Source organism: Tremella mesenterica (genome assembly GCF_000271645.1).
Source record: "Tremella mesenterica DSM 1558 unplaced genomic scaffold TREMEscaffold_7, whole genome shotgun sequence".
NCBI classification, from domain to species: Eukaryota; Fungi; Basidiomycota; class Tremellomycetes; order Tremellales; family Tremellaceae; genus Tremella; species Tremella mesenterica.
This window is the reverse complement of record NW_006711231.1, coordinates 1,193,069-1,214,704: the sequence shown is the minus strand read 5'-3', so window position 1 is coordinate 1,214,704 and position 21,636 is coordinate 1,193,069. Positions and strand designations below refer to the sequence as shown.

Sequence of the window (21,636 nt, the reverse complement as noted above, 5' to 3'; positions counted from 1 at the left end):
ACTAAAGATCATGAAGATGCGACACGATTCGGCCCTAGCTGGTCACCCAGGCTCAGCGAAGACCCTCGAGCTTGTCCTGAGGGATTACGTTTGGGTTGGAGTAAGGAAGGATGTCGAAGATTATATCGCTGGCTGTGCGGTATGTCAGAGAGCAAAGACTAACAGACAGAAACCCCATGGAGAGCTCAAACCATTGCAAGTGGCTATTAAACCCTGGTCAAGCATCTCGACGGATTTCATCGAAGAGCTTCCGAATTCCCATGAATATAATTCCATCCTGGTAGTGGTGGACCGATTGACCAAATGGGGCATTTTTATCCCAACCACGACGAAGTTAACCACAGCTGGACTATCTGAGCTGATAATGGACTATGTGGTGGCCCAGCATGGGTTACCAGAGAGTATAGTATCGGACAGAGGATCGAAGTTTACCTCGAAGTTTTGGAAGAACTTGACCGATAGTCTCGGCATAAGACTACATCTTTCTACCGCGTATCATCCACAGACTGATGGACAGACCGAACGAACCAACCAGTCCCTCGAATTATACCTTCGAATCTTCACTTCCTACCAGCAGAACGACTGGTCGAAGCTGCTTGCTCGAGCTAGCTTTGCTTACAACAACACCCATCATTCAGCGATAAACAAGACCCCATTCTATGCGAACTACGGGTACCACCCTCGGTGGGCTGAAGAGATTAAGGCCAGTGAGGTCGAGGTACCTGCTGCTACAGTGGTGGTAAAAGACCTAACCGAAATACATAAAGAATGTATTGAGGGAATTGAGAGAGCTAACGAGAAGTACGCCGAAGGATACAATAGGAAACACCGGACTACGCCGAACTTCGTGGAAGGTGACCTAGTAATGCTGTCGTTAGAGAACATCAAGACTAAAAGACCAATGAAGAAGTTAGATGTGAAGCAAGGTGGGCCGTACAAGGTAGTACGGCAGGTAGGTTCTCATGCTTGTAAATTGGAATTACCAGGAACGATGGCAGGTATCCATGATGTATTCCATGTTTCATTGCTTCGTCCCTATCATCCTCCAGTATTCCCTGGTCAGCAAGCTGAACCACCTGGCCCAGTAGAAGTAGATAACGTAGGAGAATCGTGGGAAGTAAAGGACATTGTGGACTCTAGAGTAAATAAAAGATCAGGAAAGTTAGAGTACTTAGTAGAATGGTTAGGTTACGAAGGAACAGACGATTCGGTATCATGGGAACCAGTAGAGAACGTCGACGGAGCTGATGACATATTGGCGAAGTTCCACGAACTTCACCCTACTAAGCCGAAGGAAGGGCGACTGCGGAGGGCTAGGAGGTAGAACGTACTGCATACAACATAGGATTACAGCTACGTACCGCTCACTTGCCCTTACCCTTACCCTTTCCTTTTCCTTTCTCCTTCGCGCTACTCGGCCCCGCGAGATTGGTGTGGAGAGTACCGATGGCCCAAGGTAGATCGAGACTGTCAGGGGGGAAAACAGTCGAGAGGGAAGCATTCCATGCCCGGTTCATAGCCCCAAAGAAATCACCAAAGTCCTGGACATCCCGAGCAGCTTGCATGCTCGGAGTCCTCCACAGGGAACGTATGGTCCTAAGACACTCGGACGGAAGACTAAGGAGATCGAGAGCAGTCTGAGCAGAAGCAGGGACTCGAGAACTACTCCGGGGGCCTAACCAGCCGATGGACGGTGGTGGCTCGTATGCCATAGGAGTAACGAGGAAGGGGGTGTCGTAAAGTCTTCGGCGAACATCGGCTATCTCAGTAAGGCTTCGGCGAGAGACGTCCGCTAACCTCGTCCTTGCTTCCTCGTTCAGATTCCCACCGTTGACTACATCTACTAACGCCGCAGTAAGGTTATTCAAGGCGTTGGCTTGACGAGTGGAGAAGTCGAGCAAGAGAGATGTATCACGCCGAGCGACGTCAAGCTGAGTGGTGAGGCCGAGAACGAGAGAACGATACGTAGCAAATTCTTTCTCGTCCTCCGGGATACGAGGGTCCAGGGAGATACGAGGGTGGACGAAGGACAACCGAGGAACAGAGGGCCCAGCACGCTGAGTAGCTTCATCTTCCACATCACCAGCTTCAAAGACGACCTCTTTCTCCTTCCTTTTCCCTTTTGATTTCTTTAAAGAAGACTTCGGGGTCTTCTTGGCAGCGGGGGACTCGGTGACAGGGGCGGCCGCTGGGGTGGCCGGAGGAGCAGAAGGACGGCGACTTCGGGTGCTGTGGGCCGGAGGAGAAGCCACCACAGGAGAGGACGGACGAGGGGCCGAAGGACGAGAGGCCGAGGGCCGAGAGGTTGAAGGACGACGGGAGGACGAAGGAGGAGCAGCCGGGAGACGCGACGGGCCGGCCACAGGAACAAAAGGCGAGGGCGAGGGAGGCGACGAGCGGGAGGACGGCGAAGTTCGGCGAACCGACCGGAGAGACGAAGACGGTACCCGCGAACGGGGGACAGACGCTGGAGTCTGGGGAGGGGGGAGAGGAGAAGCGTCGAAGGGACGGGGCGGGATGTCCCGGGCAGAGGAAACGGGACAGAAGGAGCAGGGGCCAGACGTGCATGAAGCACAACGGAGGGCCTTGTTGTGTGGCCTGACTGCCTTGAGGCAGGGCCAGTTTGGACGATTATACGTGATAATCTCACGTCTACTAATTAGCAGGAGTAACTTCGGCGTAGTACGAATAGGTGGACTCACCGGCAACGATCACACGCTTCGTCAACACCAACCGCGATCCAACGACCAGGCTCGGACTTCATCTTCTCCCACAAGTACTCTTCTTCCCGCAGTGATCTCTTCACCCGTTTGGGCGAAGGCTCCCCTCTGGGAGAAGGGGGGGGAGCAGCGACGGGGGCGGCGGCAGCAGGACCGGCGGCGGCGGCGGCGGGGGGGGGGGGAACCCCGGAAGAGGAAGAGGAAGAGGAAGAAGAAGAAGAGGAAGAAGAAGAAGAGGAGAGGGAACGGCGTCGTTTCTGGCCCACAATTTGAGCAGGGGGAGGGGCAGGACCGGCTGCGAGTTAGCAATGTCTTGGAGAGCTAAAGAACAGATAAACAAGGCCAAGTTCGGCGAAGGTGTGAGAGGTTGGACGAAGAACTCACGCTCAGGACTATCTACGTTGTTGTCCTCCACACTAATCACCTCCACATCATCATCCGGGTATTCTTCTAACTCGCTTTCACCCTCACTATCGATCCTACCCTCCCCATCATCATCATCCTCACTTTCTTCGGTGTCGGGTCGATCACTTGACTCCGAGCCCCCACTGAGCGAGTCCTGGTCGGAGGAGGACGGAGACTCACCAGGACGAAAGGCGGGCGTCCTACGGCGAGGAGTGGCGGCAGGAGGAGGCCCTCCAGGAGAACCCGTTACGGGGACGGGAGAACCAGACACGGGGGAGGGAGAACCAGCGGAGGGAGAGGCGGAGCGAGGGGGCACGGGAGCGCCAGACGGCTCCCCCAGAGAGAGAGTGCCGAGGCCGAGGGAGGAGACTTGGCGAGACCTGTCGCCGAAAGAAACTGAACATCAGCCAAGTTCGGCGAGGTAGGGTGAGTATCGACGAAAACTCACGAGCAGATGACACCATACCACCAAAGTTCCTCATGGCGGCGAAAGGGCTGGGTGTAGGAGTAGAAGGGGCCATGACGTTAAGATATTTAAAAGAGAATAAAACTTGAGGCGATGATTCAAGGTAACAAATCTGTTTTCTAGGTAAGAGAGATAGAAAGTTTTGAAAGAAGATGGGAAAAAGAGAGAAGCTCGACGAACTGCTCAGTATTTAGTATAATCAAACCTACCCCCTCGTCGTCAACATGCAGCAAACTTCGCGTTTCATCAACAAAAGGCATCGCAGGGACGATCAAAATTCCCACGCTATAGTGTCTCATCTCAATATAAGCGAGGGTTACTTCGACAAACAACGGTATTGTTCGGCTGCCATTCAGGAAGCGTGTCTCACCTACAAAAGACACAGGGCTTCTTACGGCAAACCTCAACGAAGTTAGGGGAGTCTCATTGTCGGGTTTTGGAGTGAAAGGAGGCCCAACTACGAAGTGCGGCGCAAAGAGCAGAAGGGTGAAGGATGGTCATAGGGAGGGAGAGAATGGGGGTACTACGCTGCTAAGTTCTCTTGACACGACAGAGGTGTAATCGCTCACGAGGACGTTCGCGGCTAAAGAAGGGGGCGACTGTCACGAACTACGTCGCGACACCTCGATTACTCCACCAACAATGACCCTCCTTTGGCCATCAAAACCCCATCACGCCTTAACCTCTTTACTCTACACGTAACTCAGGACTTCTGACACCAAGTACGGCGAAGTTAGACGGAGTTAGGCTAAGTAGGAACAATGGGAGCAGAAGTACGGCGAAGTTAGACGGAGTTAGGCTAAGTAGGGACAATGGGAGCAGAAGTGCGGCGATGTTAGGCGGAGTTAGTCTAAGTAGGGACAATGGGAGCAGAAGTACGGCGAAGTTAGACGGAGTTAGGCTAAGTAGGGACAATGGGAGCAGAAGTGCGGCGATGTTAGGCGGAATTAGTCGAAGGAGGAAGAGGATGGCCGAGGGCTCGGGGAAGTTGGACGAAGTGCGTTGAAGTACGTCAAAGCGCGAGAGGGTTGGATGAACGTCTAGGAGGAGTAGATAATATTAGCTGAGAAGATCACTGAAGTTCTTCAGCGATCCTTGATTGTTGTCAGTAGAGAAAGACAGATAGAGATAGCTATATACAATTCGAGATACATCGCCATCAGTAGAACAAAACCCCAGTTGGAGTAACTACGCCGAAGTACGCCGTAGTTACACTCCTTTCGACGTCTGCGCCCTCTCGGTTGGGTGAGACTTCAACTCAGGAGCATCAAGTTAGCCGAGGTTCGTCGACCGTCGGTCTGCCAGAAGATAGTTGTTCGACGGCCGTGACATTGGTCCTACTAGGTGTACTGGAAGCAGTCTCTTTCAAGCCATTCGTGATTGCTGATACTGTGAGACGTTTCAAGTCGTTATTGTCAAGTTTGTTTTCAGTATCAACCACCACTTCCAATGATTTCTGAAGATCATTTATCCTTTGCTCCAGTTGTAGGTTAGGCTGGAGTGTCTCCACTTTTGGCTCCTTCAGTGTTGGAAGGGAACCATGCTCTTGAAGATGACTTAGAGCCCTCTGAAATAATGGCAGTAGATTCAGTGCCTTTTCAACTTCAAACATTGTGTGGTCAATTGCAAGTCTACTTCTTGCTAAATACAAGGAGGTTGCTGCCTGCCAAAGATGTGCAGCAGATCTATACCCTTCCAGCTGTGGTGTTGTGTCTGCTTGCAAGGTCTGGTGTGTTTTCATGTCCAGTGACTGTAAAGCTTTGGCATGTGAGCTTTCAGCTTGGCTCAAGAAGCTCTGAAAGGCACTTTTGAGCATCTTGGTGTGGAAATCAAGGGTTGACTCCAGCAAAGCTGAGAGCCGCTTCAGGTCTAGACATTGTTGTTGAGTCAATATTATCTGATCTGATGAGTGTGTGAGATCTGCAAGGATCAGGTCAATTTCATTCCAAACATAGTCTTGAGCTGAGGCTGCCCTAAGGGCTGCAGTGGCCAAAGAAGAGACCAGATATTTCAATTCTGGAGGAGGGCCATAAGCTGTAGCTTGTTCCCATATGTAATCAAAGTCAAGCTCTTCTCCCCTCTAACGATATCCCAAAATATCAGAGTATTGCAGAGAATGGAGTGCACAATCATTTACAATTCCCTCCTTGTCTATTTCAGAGAGTTCAGATAGATAGGCTGCATGGTCTTTGAGGAATGAAGTTGCAATTACATAGCCAGAGCTACGTTCACTCCACACAATTGCAGGAGCTATGGATGAAGTCAGCTCTGGTTGATACTTTTCCAGTTGTTTGAGGAGTTCTGAGACTGTCAGAGCACGGTACGACTTGAATCTGGGCCCTGACACTGCATCCCAGGCAGTTTCCAATGCCTCTTGCATTGCATGTAGTTCTGTGTCATCTACTGAGTCATTCTCACATGGTTCTGGGACTTCTCTCAACTGAAACTCTTGTTGTGTGACAGCAGTGTGGAGAGTACCTGCTTCATTTGTCATAGGCAGCAAGATGCGCTTAATCTGGGTCTGCACTCAATCATCGGTTTGCTCAATATTTTCGAATGCCAACACCGCTTTCCTTTAGATAACTTGCACATCAGATTGGATCTTCTCACATGCTCTTGCATTGTCTTCACAGTCAATGTCTCTACTTTTGCACAGTAAGAGCTGTGTTGCCTGCCTCACTAATGAGTTGTAAGCATTGGTATAACCTTGCCAGTAGTCCAGGATTGTGCGATGAACCTCCAAAACCATAAGTTTGTCAAGTTCACTTGCTCAATGCTCAGCTGAATTCTTTGCACTTCAGGCAGTGTCTAAAGGCCTTTGGGCTTCTTGGTTACCTGAAAAGCCGCCATCCTGTGATTCTTGGTGTACTTTGCCACCTTCTCTACTATTTGAAGTTTGCTCTCCAGTGCACCCCTCAATCCACCTAAGGGGGGAAAGTGGACACCGTGGTATTCCTCCACAGTATATTGTAATCCGGCCTGATCCTCTGAACAGGACTTAGTGTTGAGAGAGTCCTCCCGTTATGCTCATCCTCGTACAACATTTGTGAATACACTTCCCGAATTGCGTCGTAATTTGGATTTTGCCTTTCGTAATCAAGAATGACCTGTGTTATGACTCGAGATGGAATATAATCAGCAGGATCTTCTTCTGGTCTAATACCCCCTCTTCCAGTCTCCCGTTCCTGGGGGTGTAGTCTTATGATCACACTCATACAGTGCAAATCATGGGACGTAGACATTATGTTGCTCTGCGTGACAAGTGACTCACACAAGCTGACGTAGCCTGATGATTGGGTGGTGGGTATCCAAAGCGCTTTAGAGTAGAGAGGTGAATGAAGAGGTTCAACAGAGTAATGAGGACTGCTTATAAATCCTTCTCACCACTATTGGAATACACCAAAAACAAAGGTTGGAATCAGTACAAAAGTCCGCCGTGAGGCCTGCATTGTCATTGACGACGACACTGCTTTCCCTGTTTCCCCTTTGGGCAATTTGTCCCCGATCAAGTCGCCACGTTGAGTGATGCAGGTGGGGAGGGGTAGGAGGTATAGGATGAATTGACTCTCCTTTCCATTGACTCTCCTTTCTCTCCCCTATTGACAACCTTTCTCACCCTCTACTCTCTGTCCCATCACGCTTGAACCCAAGCTTCGTTGAATTCTACACCCTACGAAGGGAAATATGCCGTAGCTGCGTACAAGCGTATGTTAGGTGCCGTACGGAGGACGTGCCACTTCGAAGTGTCATGGGTCTGACCGTGCCAGACTGAAGATATGACCCACAGAAGAAGGATCACCATTTTATGGGAAACACTTGCAGGTCCTAAACAACTTCACAGCTGTAATAAGATGGTCCTCGTTGGTTCTCTGTCAAAAAGAGGAGGGAGTGACTGATCAGACGCTTGCGCTTTTCACTACACAAGATGAAGGTTCCTGCATAAATTTTCTTCCTCCCATGCATGTATTTGCCAGATTTCTTGCGGTAGTCTCCTTATAATTACTTTCAAGTATCATATGCTTGATCTACAGTCAGTCTTGGCCAGTGATGTTTGAGAAACTTCAAATCTTCTGAGCTGCATGACCCAGAAGATGTAACTCTTCGAAGACTCATGACTTCATCCTTGTCACGAGATCAACTAACCAGCATTGGGACGATATAACAGTACCCTTCAGAGACAGTGGTCTAAACCACTGCGCTAAAAGGCCTATTAACCGGCAGTTACTGCAAACCGCCAGTTGCTGGTTAAATACCCAACCCATCCTATCACTATCACTATCACTATCAAACTGTCTTGTCACTTCGTGACAATCCTGTGCAGCTCTGAAGTGGCACAGATCTTCAGTCTGGCACGTAAAGGGGTCTCAGGACCCGTGCAGCTTTGAAGTGGCATGTCTTCCATACGGCACCTAACAGATTCTTACCAGACATCGAAGATAGTCTGTGTCTATGAGCTTTAGACTGTAGGGCCTTGCAGGGAGCAAACCTACTGATGTTGTAGATAGTCTAGTGAGGGAGAAGATTAAAGAGACTGTAAGTTGATGAGATTGAGTGACAAAAGATATGCTTAGTGAAGAGTAAATGCATTTGACAAGACGACTATGAAAACGGGCTGCTTCTGTATAGGAAATAGGAGACATAGTGATACCAAAATGTAAGAAGTAAAGATCAAAAATGTTATGGGGTAGAAGAGCGAAGGAAGACAGAGATCGATGAGGGACACGGAAATGTTGTAGGATCATGGGAAGAAGAATTAGTGATCAGCTGTGAACGGAGAAGGGGGATATATCGTAACGGGAACGAGACAATGGAGAAGAAAATGATTGAAAGGATTATGACTATGAAGAATCTGTCATAGATATCCGTGAGCCAGACAAATAGACACGGGACCGATTTGGACGTCGACTGACTGAATTGATCATGGATGTCACCGTTGCCTGACCTGTCTGTTCCCTTCTTTTGAGAGTTCGTGGTCTGGAGAAGGAAATGACAACTTTTCTGGCAGATTCTAAAGGAGATGGTGGATACGGAAGGGAACAAGATTCAACTTTGAGGACGGAGAGACGGAGAGACGGGTAGAGGGCAAGAGGGTAAGAAGGGGCCCGGGGAGACGGGTTCGGGGGTTAAACAACTAGAATCTTCATCTTCTTCATCTCACCTTTCTTCCAATTTCCCCTTTGTTCTTTTTCAACACAACCTGTATAGCCATGTCAATCCATCTCCATTTCTCACACACCCCATCATACATACACAATTCACATCACAGTGGATATATTGTTGAAGCCAAGCTATCATGTCAGACATGGTGGATCATCCCGACAATTCTTCTCCGGGGGTCGGGCCAGACACCTTCCAAAGTTGGAGAGACCTCTCTGAACAGCAAAAAACTGAAGTCCTCAAATCTGCGCTTGAGACCTGTCATCATATGATAGTAAGGGGAGTCGACGGCAAACATCGCATTGTCACGGACCTCATCCATACCCTTCCTCCTCTTCCTGAAGGTCTACTAAGCGATCAATTTCTAGGTGAGATGAGGAATGAATCAAGCCAGATCGGGCCAAATGATTGGAGAGACCCGGATTGTGCTGGGGAGATAATAGCAGTGTCATATCTGAAACCACTCAGCCTGAGAGCTCTCACAGATGCAGCCGAGACCGCTGTCACAGACATTCACAAAGCTGTGGCATTTATTATGGACAAGGTTCTTGAATTTGAAAAGACTAGGAAAACGTTTTATGCACCAAGAACTAGTAAGGAGGAGAACATCATTACTGACGCCTGTGATCTCATTCATATTATCCATGCCTATCATAAAGTGGTCTTTAGCACTGTAAACCATCTCATAGAAGTGTATACAAACACATACTCAGCCCCCCCCCAAGATAGGACAGCAGAAACACCTGGTTCACTGGACCTCCCACAGGGCAATTCCACATATTGGGGCTATAAAACGGCTTGGAGATTATCATGGTTTAAAATACACCTCCAAATGCTATCAACGGAGATGAGAGTGTTTGACATAATGTGCAGCATTGAGGGCAGTATGGATTACCTCACAGACCTAAAATACGCCTTTCAATGCAGGAAACCACTTAAACAGGCCACAAAGGCCTTTCAGGAGATACGACAACAGCAGGCCAGTACTAATCAAGATTACAGAACAAGAATGAGCAGTGAACTCTCTGATACGCAAGTAAGGTCAGTAGCGGTAGAAGCCGCTATGAGCCAATTCACTGAGTTAGATTGGAAGGCAATGACATACGGTCAGCTCGCAGAAGCCGTGCATTTCCATCAACAAAGCCTAGATGAGTCTCTGATCTCACACGAGGAGGTGCCGGGAAAAATTTCTGGGGCAGAGACGGAAACTACCAGTACACTACCTGATGCCTAGTCTAGAAAGTCATAACGCCCAGTAAGCAAACGCTCACTATAGGTTTCTAACGTGAAGTAGATACCTGGCCCGACAGAAGGAATGATACTCGTGATGATGATGAGTGACGAATGAATTTGAGAGAGTCAATCTGACTGTTCTATTCTGTTCTACTCGAGTCCTTGTAGTGCATCCACATTATTGGTGTGATCCATCTATGTACGTGTCAAGGTTTCTCATCTGTCACGTACATTGAGCCAGTGGCATGATAATTGTTTCTCTGAAGAACCTTTTGCAGGGTGCGGAGATGTGAGCGCATCTCACACAAGTCTCCTGGGTGGCCTAAACAAGCTTCTGAGTAGACAAGAGATAGTTTGTATGAGAAGCAGACCGTGGTGATCTGAAATCTCAAAACGGTCATACAGGATCACCCGTACGTACATGCATCATACACTGGTATTTACCCATTTCAAATCCGAGATGAGATGCATATCAAGGACCAAAATCACTCCCCATCACACGCACACATCACAACCCAATCGAACTGATAGGTTTCACGAGTACCATCTTGACCTTTCCACGTTGTGTATTAACGTCTTTTTCGATACCGACGTCAACTACGACCTTGTCGAACACCGCGACCTCTATTTCTGACATCTGACCGGTCTGGGAGGAAGAGGGGAAAGAAAGTGAATATTCTTCAGGGTTGAATGTATGTGTATCTTTGTCCAAGGTGATAAGTCCTTCTAGACCGAGTCTGGGATTAGCAGCTTCCTCGAGATGCCATGAGACCTTTCTCGATCACTTCCATGCACACGATTCAACCGGTTCGTTTTGATTTCTTCCACCGTACTTTCGACTCCCTGGGATGTCTTTTGCCGAAGGGAGCATTGTAATTCCTGTCAGGAAGTACCCACGGGTGTATCGGAACACGGAGAGACGGCATTGAGCGATGAAGAAATGTGAACGCCCATCAACGATGGAAAGATGATTAATGATAGACCAGATATCCAAGGTGTACAATGAGATGAGCCAAGACAAGAGTGAAGAATAGAATCGCAAGTTGAAAAACTCACGAAGAAACAAACACAGCTAAACCATTCTTAAAAACCCTTATGACATACCCTTCTTCTCTTGTCCAACCATTTTCTCCCTCTTCACCCTGACCTTTGGCCATTCCACGAGCTTTCAAAGCTAATCCGACGTAAAATTCCACACTCGCCCTACCTGCCATTTGCGCCAACCGATGACGTCGGTTGACAACAGTGAGAACTCTTTCCACGTGTGCTTTGGATTGAAGGGAAGGATGAAGAGGAGAATATCCTATAGCTGCTGCGAGTTGTCGATGAGCCAGGACGTCTGCATACCGACGGATCGGGGACTGGGTATTAGCATTTACCAACTTTCTCTCACTTTGGACCTCATTTGTACTTGTTAGAAAAAGACTGGGATAGAGTTATTGGTCGAAGGACGGGCTGAAAGATGAATTCGTAGACTGGAGTAGTATGGACTGAAGAATGGTGTCACAGGCGTAGTGAAGTGAGAGGGTTTTTGGATGGAGAGTCAAGTCTAAGAAAGCATGATGGCAAAGTAGGATGCGAGAGGAATCTGAATGGAGAGGTAGAGGGGGAGGAAATTTGCATATAAAGTGTGCTGAAAAATATTGTGATGGCAGAGTAGAGAGAGGGGAAGAGACGAGATGCGAGCGGGGAGGGTGTGAGAATTCTGAGGGAAAAGTGGATTGGGAGGAATTCTATTGGCGGGATATATCGAGATGGAATCGTGAGGTCAAGAGAAAACATGAAAGGAAAAAAGAGACACTTTACTCACAGTGAAATGCGTATAAATCTTTGAAGCTAATCCATAATGTCCATAGGATTCTTTTGTAACACTACCAGAACAAAAATATTCCGCTGCTAACATACATCTAGTAGCCATGATTCGAACCAGGGTATTAAATTCCGGTTCATTGGGATCCTGAGTATTAGCAAATCGTTCAAGACGACAAATCCAACGCTGCGAACATGATTGTGAAGAGCAAATTCGATGGTACAATACATCTCAACACCGTGAGAGTACGAATGGTGGGTCCACAAGGACAATCAACACGATACACAGCAATGACGATGAACTCGCGACACCTGTCAACACGATAAAGATTATGAAAGCGAATTTCACAATGGTCACGAATACGGTGGAAAGGTACGAGGGTCGTCTCACACCAAATACCCGAAATGGACCTCTATTTCACACGAGGAAAGACACAGATGATAATTAAAAAAAAAGAGTAGAAAACCCACCACACAAGCATCTAAAGATCTCGCCAAAGCTCCAGAACTACTAACGTCCAAACCCATATTTTTCCTTTTCGTCAACACATCTTGTAAAGCTTCGAAATTCGTTTTAGGTGGTGGTGAATGTCTTCTTAAAACAGCAGTACCTGGAAAAGTTTCTTGTATTTTACTTGCTACTGAAATATTGGCTAATAACATGAATTCCTCAACTAGAGAATTAGTTTCTCTTTGATGTTTTTGTTCCACGTCGATAGGTTCAGCCGATTCGGAAGAATCGAGATGTATTTTAAGTTCGGGTGAAGAGAGTGATAAGGCACCTGCTTTCATACGTTTTGATTTGAGTTTGATAGCTAGGGAATTGAGAAGACGGATTGATTGAGTGAGGGGGTCATTGAGTGATCTGAAAGTGAGTGATTGTTTATTTGGACTAGTAATTAAACCACTCTAGGGAAAGTGCTGGAGATTCGCTCAATTGGTAGACGGATTGGTGGATGTTGTACATGCTCGAGCAAAATTCGACTGGTGCAAATGGTAGATTAGAGAAAGGGAGATTGATGAGGAAGAGAAGGAAACTCACAGATCATCTTTTCGGTTTTGAGCAGCTTCATAGGTGAAAGCCTCTTTACTGGAAATAACACTCTTGGTGAATCTGGCATTCACAATATCGGCTTCCGGTGTGAGTTCCTGATTGTCAGTCTCAGTAGATTACTTGGAGGCATGAACCATGGTATTACCAGATACACTTGTGTCACGAACTGTGCTTGCTGATGATGACTGGGGATCGCGATGTCGCCTCACCGGGTGTGTGTGTGGGAGGGGGGGGGGGGGGGTTGCGGTGGCTGATGACGACCCGGGATCATCACCACGCAAGTGCATGGGGAACGCTCCGTGAGCTGTGATCCGCCATGACGGCTCCAAATCATTTTGTCGTCGAGTGCCCGAGGGGGGATGCGAACAATCGATTTGAACACTTCAAGGACACTTATCATTCCAACTCCTGGAGAAAATCGAATCACCATAACGATTCCAAGAACCCCAGAAAATGGTCCGAATCAAATTGTATCATACAACGAAGGAAAATTCAAACTCACCCAAATCACAGAAAAAGCCAACCGTTCCACAAAAGGTCTCAAAGAACATAAATTAGTTCCTAACAGAGCTGGTAACATGTCGATTCGTTTATCCACCAAATAAACAGTTGTGCCTCTCGCAGCTGCCTCTGAGTCCATTGGATTGTCAGGGAGTACAAAGTGGGATACGTCTGCGATATCTGTCTGTCAGCCGATGATCATAACTTGATATGATAAAGATGACACGGGGGAGATTTCTTGCACTGAAGGGTACCAAAGATCGAGTATGATGAACTCGGAAGCAAAAGAATTTGTTTAAGCATGGTGAAGAGGGAGAACTAGGACGATAGTGGTCTTCCGAGCAAGGAGAACGTAGAGTACTTGAGTTGATGGAGTTGGCCTCAGGAGGAAGAAGTCAGATGAATTGAATGACATATTGTGCTCAGGTATAGGGAAGGGGTATTGCCTGCCAGAGTTCACTTCAGTGATAAGAGGACAGATGTCTTGGTTTGGATGAAGCAAACACCGACGAAAGAGAGAAAGGGGGAGGTGAGGTAGTTCCATTACAGGGGATGGAAACCAAGAGTAAAGATAGATGGTATGATAGAACTCACGAACACCAGCTTCGATATTCCCATTTGGTAATTCTCTCGCATGAAGGGCATCATCTATATCCTGACAAGCTGAATATCAGCTATTATTCCCAAATTTCCCTTTTCATGAACGCTCCGAACCGTCTCAATCCTCTTCAAAGAGGAGAAAGACCAACATTCAATCAACAAACCTATTCGTACTTCAATACTACGCGATTTACTTCACACCGTGTCGTCGACGCGTTGATAGCCACAGCGTTCGCTTACAGATAATGAAAACAAGTGGAATGGCTCAAATACAGGTAGGGACTTTCGTAATATCAAAAGTATTGGTGAAGTAGGAAATTAAATGAACAACTCACCAGGAGGATCGATACTACAAACGATCAAATCTCTTAAATCTTCTCTATCCCTCCATATAACATCCCCTTCTTCTTTTGAAGGTACTTTCCAATCCTCTCCTTCTAAAGGTAAACAATCCAAGATAGCTTTCCCAAAAGGTCTATATGGTACTTCATATTCTAATAACAAACTTTCTTGTTCTGCTTCTTTACTTTCTACTTTTCCTAACGATCTAACGAAATGACCATCAGGATAACGAGAGTTAATAGACCATGAATCGATTGTAACTAGGATTTTTTGATCTAGTAACGATGGTGCTTGTCGGGTACGTAGACGTATACGTGGTAATGTACGTGATAGAGGTGTTGCGAATATTGTTTGTTGAGAAAGAGATGTTAGAGACGATGCAGATAGGGAAGAACGATCTATATGACATACGTAGCTGAATATCAGCGATCAGTTTGTATTTATTTTGATGATTGAAGTGAGATACGATAAATTCTAATCAACGAGAAATGATTCATGGTGATGAGGTAAGTGGGATGATGTCGGATCGTCCTGCTTCGTGGGTTGCATCGTGATGATATTGTCGGGCGAAGAGGTGGGAGCGCACGGAAGGTCAAGGGAAAGACCAAGTGTGAAATGGTGAAACAAAGACTTACGCCCTCCAGTTCCTCTTGATAACACCTACCACCTTCCCAGTAGGTAGCACATCTTTTGGTTTCCTCTTAGTACTTTCCTCCACATCCATCTTCTCTTCTTCTTCTTCTTTCTTCTCTTCATCTGGAAGACCAGCACCTTCATCGTCTTCCGCATCGTCATTCTTCAATGCGTCTACTTATCAGCCCCGAAGTAGGTCAACAGTGAACTCACCATCTTGATCCAAGACTTCACTTCCAGGAGCTTTCCATTGAGACTTAGGGAAGATCTCAATTACCACCACGTCTCCTTGAACGGATCTATTCATGTTCTCCCTTCCCACTAACAATACTGGTTTGTCTAGACCTGGTACGTTTACAGTGCCCTATTTGTCAAAACTATTCCTTCCAATGAGACACATGAGATAGACGACAGGGATCAGGCTTTATGAGAAGTAATGGTCGCGAATGCAAGGAGGATTATAATTCGTGTGAGCGCGAGACATGAGCAGGCCAGCTGGTGAGCGGCGAAGTCGATAGTGAAAGAAAGAATTCAAGCTTGGAATGAGATCTAAAGCGGAGAGGAGTTTGAAGAGAGTAAGATGAACCCACCTCCAGATAATTATAAGCATTAGCACTGAAATGTCCCTGATGATACCGTCCGGTCTTTACGCCAGCCACCAACACGTCTTGTGGTAGGTACTTTCTGGTCAGCTCTCAATTCAACCAGCTCTAAATAACACGGGACAGATGTCATCAGACAACCTCCGAACAGCTCTTGGCTGTACAAAACAACCGAACGGGGGAAGGAGAAATCAAGTGACTCTCGGACTGAACTCACATCATCGTATATCTTCTTCCCTCTCTGTTCTCCAGATTGTAATTCTTCCACACCTCCAACGACCAGATCTACCAATTTCTCCCTCTCTTGGATATTCAATCCATCCACATAATCTTTAGTGGAGATAGCTACCAATCCCTCTTCTTGTGCTATTTCTCGATTACGTTTATCGTCACTTAGCAGGACTAAAAGAGGTGGAGAATTTACGGAAGATTTGAGATGATCAGTGTAGAAATGAAGGGTTTTCCTTATAGCTAAACTGTCAACATCGTTTCTATCACTTCAGACCGAGGGCGTGACTTGACACTCTAGCTTACGGTCTCCACCCTGGGCAGAGGGCGTTGCGTGAGGAAGGAGGGAGGACGTCTGAGAGGAGGGGTTTGATTGGCGTGGATAATTATGTAAAAGTAGACTCACCACGATCATTCCTATCATTAACACTTTCTCCCTTCCCTTCTACCTCATCTTGATAAGTAGCAGTTTCTCTTCTTTCTTCATTCCACCAAACCCAAACACATTTACTTTCATCCTGAATCAACTGTTGTAATCGGTTATAGAGTGGTAAAGATCTATGTCTAGTTTCACGGATCGTAGTTGATGGTAAGATTATTGGTAATTCATTAGGAAGACTAGCTAGGAGATCCATCTTTTGAATGTCAGCCAATTACATTTTTCACTTCCCCCTTTCCCCTTACGTATTCCAACAGATGACCAGCTGCAGAAATTGGAGGGTCAGAGAAGGAGGGAAGAGATTTACCTGATGTAGAACTATATTCGTATCGATGACTAAATAATGACCACAGGTTGATGTCAAAGTTGTATGACCTAAATAACCTTTGAGAGGTAAGACGGGACGTTGGTTTGGGAATGGAGAACATGATTGACAAGATGAGAAACCGCATGGGATATCATCTCTGACGTAACGTTCACGAAGGACTGAGAGAGTCAGCGGGGTGGTCAGTATGTAAATCTCGACCTGGTGAGGGAAGGGGGTCTTTCATGTATCTACGGGGAGGGGAGTGATAAAGTGATGAAGGGGACAGTGAGAGAGAGAGAGAGACTGACCACTCAACACCCTCCCTTTCGCAGTCTTCTTAGCGAATTTCGTCAACGATAAAGGTTGATCCGTCCTGGCTCTTTTGAGGATGGTTATGGGTGGATGAGGTTTTGATGACCCTACCAGTGGCAGAGCGGTAGAAGCCATGTCGTGTAGCACCAGCGAGCAGCGGTCTCTCCGTTATGATTTTCCTATGTGACCTGGTCGACTCCTTGTTTGTATGATGAAGAAGGGTGCTAGCAAGGTGTTCGCTATATGATATGAGTGAATGACTAGGCGATCGACTCGGGAGGCGATGTGAGCGGGCGTGTCCTGAGTTGTGGGAGGACTCGAGATTGGAGATCTGAGGATGGGCAACTGTGAAGAGTAGAGTCAACTTTAAGAAGAGCTACCAACTGAACCCCTCTACCAAGTGAGCCAATGATGTTGATTGAAGTGATTTGAGAGGAGGGCAAGGGAAGACCTACCAGTTTCCTCACAATCTCCTCTTTGTGAATTTGCTAAAACTCAGCCCCTGTGAATGTGTAGCCCGGAGAACCAATAGATTAGGATGGGCAGAAAAAAGTGGGGATAAGAAGGCCCAACTTGAAGTCAAGGTAAGGAGTGGATGAGCTAGCAGGATGGGATCTGCAGCACTTGGACGACTAAGCTTACGTAAAGTCCCTGTTTTGACCAATTTCTCAGTGAAGGTGTTACAGCCCTCCATGCATGCATTAAAACATATGGAGCTGTGGAGATGGACTCCCTGAGTCTAATGGTGGTAGTTTGGAGAGCATAGGAGGTGTGACGGGTGAGTAATGGGGAGAAGGAGTTACGTTGAAATTCGAGTCATGTTCACCCCTATACTTTGCGAGCTGGCGCCCGCAACAATGTCGTATAGAAATGTCAGTGGAGATTTGACACCTTAAATGGTCTTCCCACATAACGATCACCCAAGATCGAATAGCGAACACGTCCACTTTGATGACGAAGAGATACATATGAACGATCAGCAGCGAGAGAGTAAAATGAGGATAGGTTTCATACATCCTGACTTGGGTCTTGGTCAGTTCACCTCACCTATCCAACTTCTGCCCCTTCTCCCGTACTCATCTTCACCACCCGATAAAAGCACCATCACCCGAGCTCTGGCTGACTGATTATGACCCTTTGGCTGGAGGATGGTCTTGCCCGTGAGGAGCTACAGGTTGGACTAGCAGGTTCAGATATTTGTCACCTTGCTGACGTATCAGGAGGAGCGGAAAGGTTCGTAGTGGACGCTGCTATATCACTTCAGAGAAGAGGACATGACGTCGTCATGTTCACCAGTCGACATGATCCTTCGAGATGTTTCGAGGAGACTAGGGATGGTGAGTTTTCTCTATCATATAGCTTTATACACTTTCCCAACTCACTCACCTCCATGCTCACTCTTCCACCCTTGACACTACCACCTTGTGTCATTCACCCCTCGGTCGACTCTGCCTATTCATACATGACATGACTCTGTCGCTCTACCACATTTCATACCCTCAAATCTTCCCATTTTACTCAATCTATTCCAGTATGGTAATTCCCCGTGACGGTTACCCCCATTCCAACTACCAATAAACCATCATCGTATTCCTACTTGGTTATACAGATGTTAAAATTTCCCAAGAAACCTTCAAAGTTAGAAAAGACCACTGAACGAACATAGGTACACTCAAAGTCCACGTACTAGGTTCTTCCCTACCTCGTCTCTTACATCCCCGTTTACCTCTAACTATCGTCTTCTCAATCCTACGTTCTCTCCTACTCACCATCTTACTCATCATATCACTCATCTTACCCGGTCCAGCATCGGCTTTCAACCCTTTATCACCATTGAAGAAATTCGACGTTTTCATAGTGGATCAACAAAGTGTTTGCGTACCTTTATTGAGGATAGGAACAGGAACCAGGGTGGTTTTTTATTGTCATTTTCCTGATAAGTTGTTATCTGGAGGATGGGAGATAGAGTCTATTTCCGACCAAAAGGATCGTCTCACCGATCTTAGCGGTGTCGGCGGTGTTAATGGAAAGGAGACACGGGTAAAGAATGATAAGGAAGGGATGAGAGGGATGGTAGATGGAGGAGGGGAGAGAACGAAAGGGGAGAAAGAGGTAACGAAGGGAGAAGAGGTGAGGCTGAAAAGAAATACAAGTTGGAAAAAGAAGTTGTATAGATGGCCTATTGATAAATTGGAAGAATGGACCACTGGTCAGTTTCCTTTTCTTTGTTCTTGATTCTCCATTTTCATTCAACCCGTTACTGGAAATTATTCAAATCACACTCTCCCTCCTTATATCTTGCCAATCGAACCATCACGTCTCACAGGATTGATGTATACGGGTTAAAATGTTTAAAGTGAATGACTTGGATGAGAAAAGTACCAGGTAGTAAACTGGGATTGGAATATTGAACAACTCCATGTTGTGTGTGCGAATGTCAGGGATTGTGAAGGACGAAACCATTTAATTCACCACCGATATCAGTATACTAATTGATAGGACAGAGGGGGAAGGGGGAAAGTGATAGGGGAAGGGGAAGGGAGTTTTGAATTGAGCAAGAGTACGAATATTAATAATCCAGGTCAAGCAGATATAATACTTTCAAACTCTCAATTCACTTCTAAATCTATTGTAAAGCTTTCCCATCATTATCGAACCGACCTCCAAGAGTAATTTATCCATGTATCGACTTAAAAGCTTATCATACCAACTCTGAGTTGGCGGAGAAAGATGAAGGAGTTAAAATGATAATGTCGTATGTCCCTCTTCACTTCTCCCTTTGAACTGTACCTACTCCTTGATATGTCAAATCCCTCTCTAATCCGGGTCCTGCCTGGTATTGAATAGTTTATCGAAGTTTGATATGTTGGACTTTCCTTTCAACCTTATCTTCATCTGGGTATCATACTTGCATCTGACATGAAAACCTGAACGGTACAAAACCAATTTGGCTGGGACACCGTGCTGGTTTGTTTGTTAGCTGCCAGTGAAGTTTATAAACCAAGTCTCATCGTTTCGAAGTCTTATCTGAAACGCATCTTCATGGTGGAGAATTCTCCGAAGCTCAATATGTCAAACTCTTTTTGATCCGCGTATATCTATTGGACAGTTTGTAAAGAGTCATGAGAGATGTCAAGCTCTTCTTTCATCCGTATATCTCTTTTGGAAAGTTCAGGAAGGGAGATAAGAAACGAAAGTTGAGGTTGATGAACAGCTCTCGACCGACTTTCATCTCTTTAAACAGATTCGAAGCTAAGAAAAACGTTGCTTTAGCTATTAAATCATTTGCCAAACTTCGAGATGATCATCTTCTCTCATCGGATACATTCAACTCGTTGCGATTGGTGATTGCTGGTATGTCTTTTCCATATTCTTTTTCCATATCTTATCAGGCTACAACTCATCATCTCTCTCCATACCTGTTATGGGGTCATTCCTACCCTATTCCCTGTATGATATATCACATCCTACTCACTTGTCGATGAGAACTTTACCGATCCTATTTATCGTCAAAATCCAATCATGTAAAGGACACTTCCATCAGTTGATGAAGAGATTCCAAGATATCTGAGGGATATATTAGGTTTTTCAATGAGTTGGGCTGATAATAAAGGAGGTTACGATCCTTCTCTTTTTGATAATCGTGAAACGCTTGCTTCTTTGAAAACACTATGCGATAATCTACGATTGAATTATTCTGTTCTTTCTTCCGATTCGACTTTCCAACCCAATCTCTCATCCAACTCAACCTCTCAACCCAATCTTTCATCCGACGCAACCTCTCGAACTAATCCGAATTCATCCAACTCAACCTCTCAACCTAATCCTCAATCATCCAAATCTCAAATAATCTTCTTACTCAACTTTACGACCTCCCAACGAACTTACCTACTCAATTCCCCAAATACCTTGGCATTATTATACACACCTTCCAACGAACATTTCGGTATTGTACCACTTGAAGCTATGGCATGTGGGGTACCTATCATCTGTGTGGATTCCGGTGGACCTAAAGAGACTGTTATCAATTTAAACATGTCTTTTTTCCCCATCCAACTTTCCGGAACATCCTCCAAAACACCTGTCATGAACACAACCCTACAACTTGACTCATTCGAAGAATTGAAAGGTGAAGATTCAGAACATGATAACGATACCATACGAACGGTTGAGGATCCAGATAGTTGGGAAGGTCAAACGAAAGTATTACAAGATGAAGCAAAAGGAATGATAGATAACACCAAAAACACAAAAGGGGTAGTAGATCAGAGAAAAAAGGATATAAAAGATATAGAGGGAGCTAAAAATACAAGGAAGAGAGAAGAAGAAGAAGAAGAAGAAAGAGTAAAAGGAACAGGGTTTTTAATACCACCCAATCCTGAAATCTGGTCAAAAGCTTTACTTTATTTAATATCATTATCACCTTCAACCCGTACATCTTTGAAATATTCAGCTAAATCTCATTCTAAACAATTCGACATTACCATCCTAGGTGAAAAGTTGGAAAAAGTATGTGAAGAAGTTAAAGAGATGAAAGATTTACATGATGAATTAGGTGATTGGTTGATACGTTTTAGCGGTAGTATGATTTTAGTTTCTTTGATTGGTTTATGGGCGATTTGGAGGATATATGGGATGAGTTGATATGTTTATCGATTATTATTATTTTGTTTTCGTTTGACAATCTGTTTGATGTATATCAATACATCTTTACATTTTACATACAGTTTATGGATGATTCATGAAGTGATGAACTTACTTTGTTTTTGATTATACAAGTACGAGTACATATATCTACTGGTGGAGTGGGGAACACGGTTATGATGAT

General features: G+C 45.8%; 6 protein-coding genes across 6 annotated transcripts; 3 read left to right on the top strand and 3 right to left on the bottom strand.

The window, feature by feature from the left end:
- Positions 1–1,364: 1,364 nt before the first annotated feature.
- Positions 1,365–3,646, bottom strand: TREMEDRAFT_63319 (uncharacterized protein; the record flags this gene model as incomplete). The annotated part of the gene is made up of 4 exons (XM_007005460.1): positions 1,365–2,652; positions 2,703–3,015; positions 3,105–3,521; positions 3,574–3,646. 4 exons carry the CDS (start codon positions 3,644–3,646, stop codon positions 1,365–1,367), a joined length of 2,091 nt encoding a protein of 696 aa, XP_007005522.1.
- Positions 3,647–4,858: 1,212 nt separating this feature from the next.
- On the bottom strand, positions 4,859–6,833 carry TREMEDRAFT_63318 (uncharacterized protein; the record flags this gene model as incomplete). The annotated part of the gene is made up of 5 exons (XM_007005459.1): positions 4,859–5,671; positions 5,729–6,112; positions 6,202–6,216; positions 6,272–6,360; positions 6,590–6,833. 5 exons carry the CDS (start codon positions 6,831–6,833, stop codon positions 4,859–4,861), a joined length of 1,545 nt encoding a protein of 514 aa, XP_007005521.1.
- A 2,051-nt stretch (positions 6,834–8,884) lies between these two features.
- TREMEDRAFT_63317 (uncharacterized protein) lies at positions 8,885–9,982 on the top strand (the record flags this gene model as incomplete). Its single annotated transcript, XM_007005458.1, has 1 exon — positions 8,885–9,982. The coding sequence occupies one exon, from the start codon at positions 8,885–8,887 to the stop codon at positions 9,980–9,982; it is 1,098 nt and encodes a 365-aa protein (XP_007005520.1).
- Positions 9,983–10,489: 507 nt separating this feature from the next.
- TREMEDRAFT_63316 (uncharacterized protein) lies at positions 10,490–16,943 on the bottom strand (the record flags this gene model as incomplete). Its single annotated transcript, XM_007005457.1, has 15 exons — positions 10,490–10,718; positions 11,038–11,342; positions 11,792–11,938; positions 12,262–12,655; positions 12,833–12,939; positions 13,347–13,525; positions 13,940–14,008; positions 14,281–14,702; positions 14,923–15,094; positions 15,134–15,284; positions 15,511–15,600; positions 15,740–15,993; positions 16,157–16,385; positions 16,497–16,675; positions 16,805–16,943. The coding sequence occupies 15 exons, from the start codon at positions 16,941–16,943 to the stop codon at positions 10,490–10,492; spliced, it is 3,066 nt and encodes a 1,021-aa protein (XP_007005519.1).
- A 683-nt stretch (positions 16,944–17,626) lies between these two features.
- On the top strand, positions 17,627–19,481 carry TREMEDRAFT_74187 (uncharacterized protein; the record flags this gene model as incomplete). Its single annotated transcript, XM_007005541.1, has 6 exons — positions 17,627–17,680; positions 17,789–17,840; positions 18,029–18,145; positions 18,475–19,017; positions 19,198–19,232; positions 19,308–19,481. The coding sequence occupies 6 exons, from the start codon at positions 17,627–17,629 to the stop codon at positions 19,479–19,481; spliced, it is 975 nt and encodes a 324-aa protein (XP_007005603.1).
- Positions 19,482–19,930: 449 nt separating this feature from the next.
- Positions 19,931–21,520, top strand: TREMEDRAFT_74186 (uncharacterized protein; the record flags this gene model as incomplete). Its single annotated transcript, XM_007005540.1, has 2 exons — positions 19,931–20,162; positions 20,353–21,520. The coding sequence occupies 2 exons, from the start codon at positions 19,931–19,933 to the stop codon at positions 21,450–21,452; spliced, it is 1,332 nt and encodes a 443-aa protein (XP_007005602.1). The 3' UTR covers positions 21,453–21,520.
- Positions 21,521–21,636: the final 116 nt, after the last annotated feature.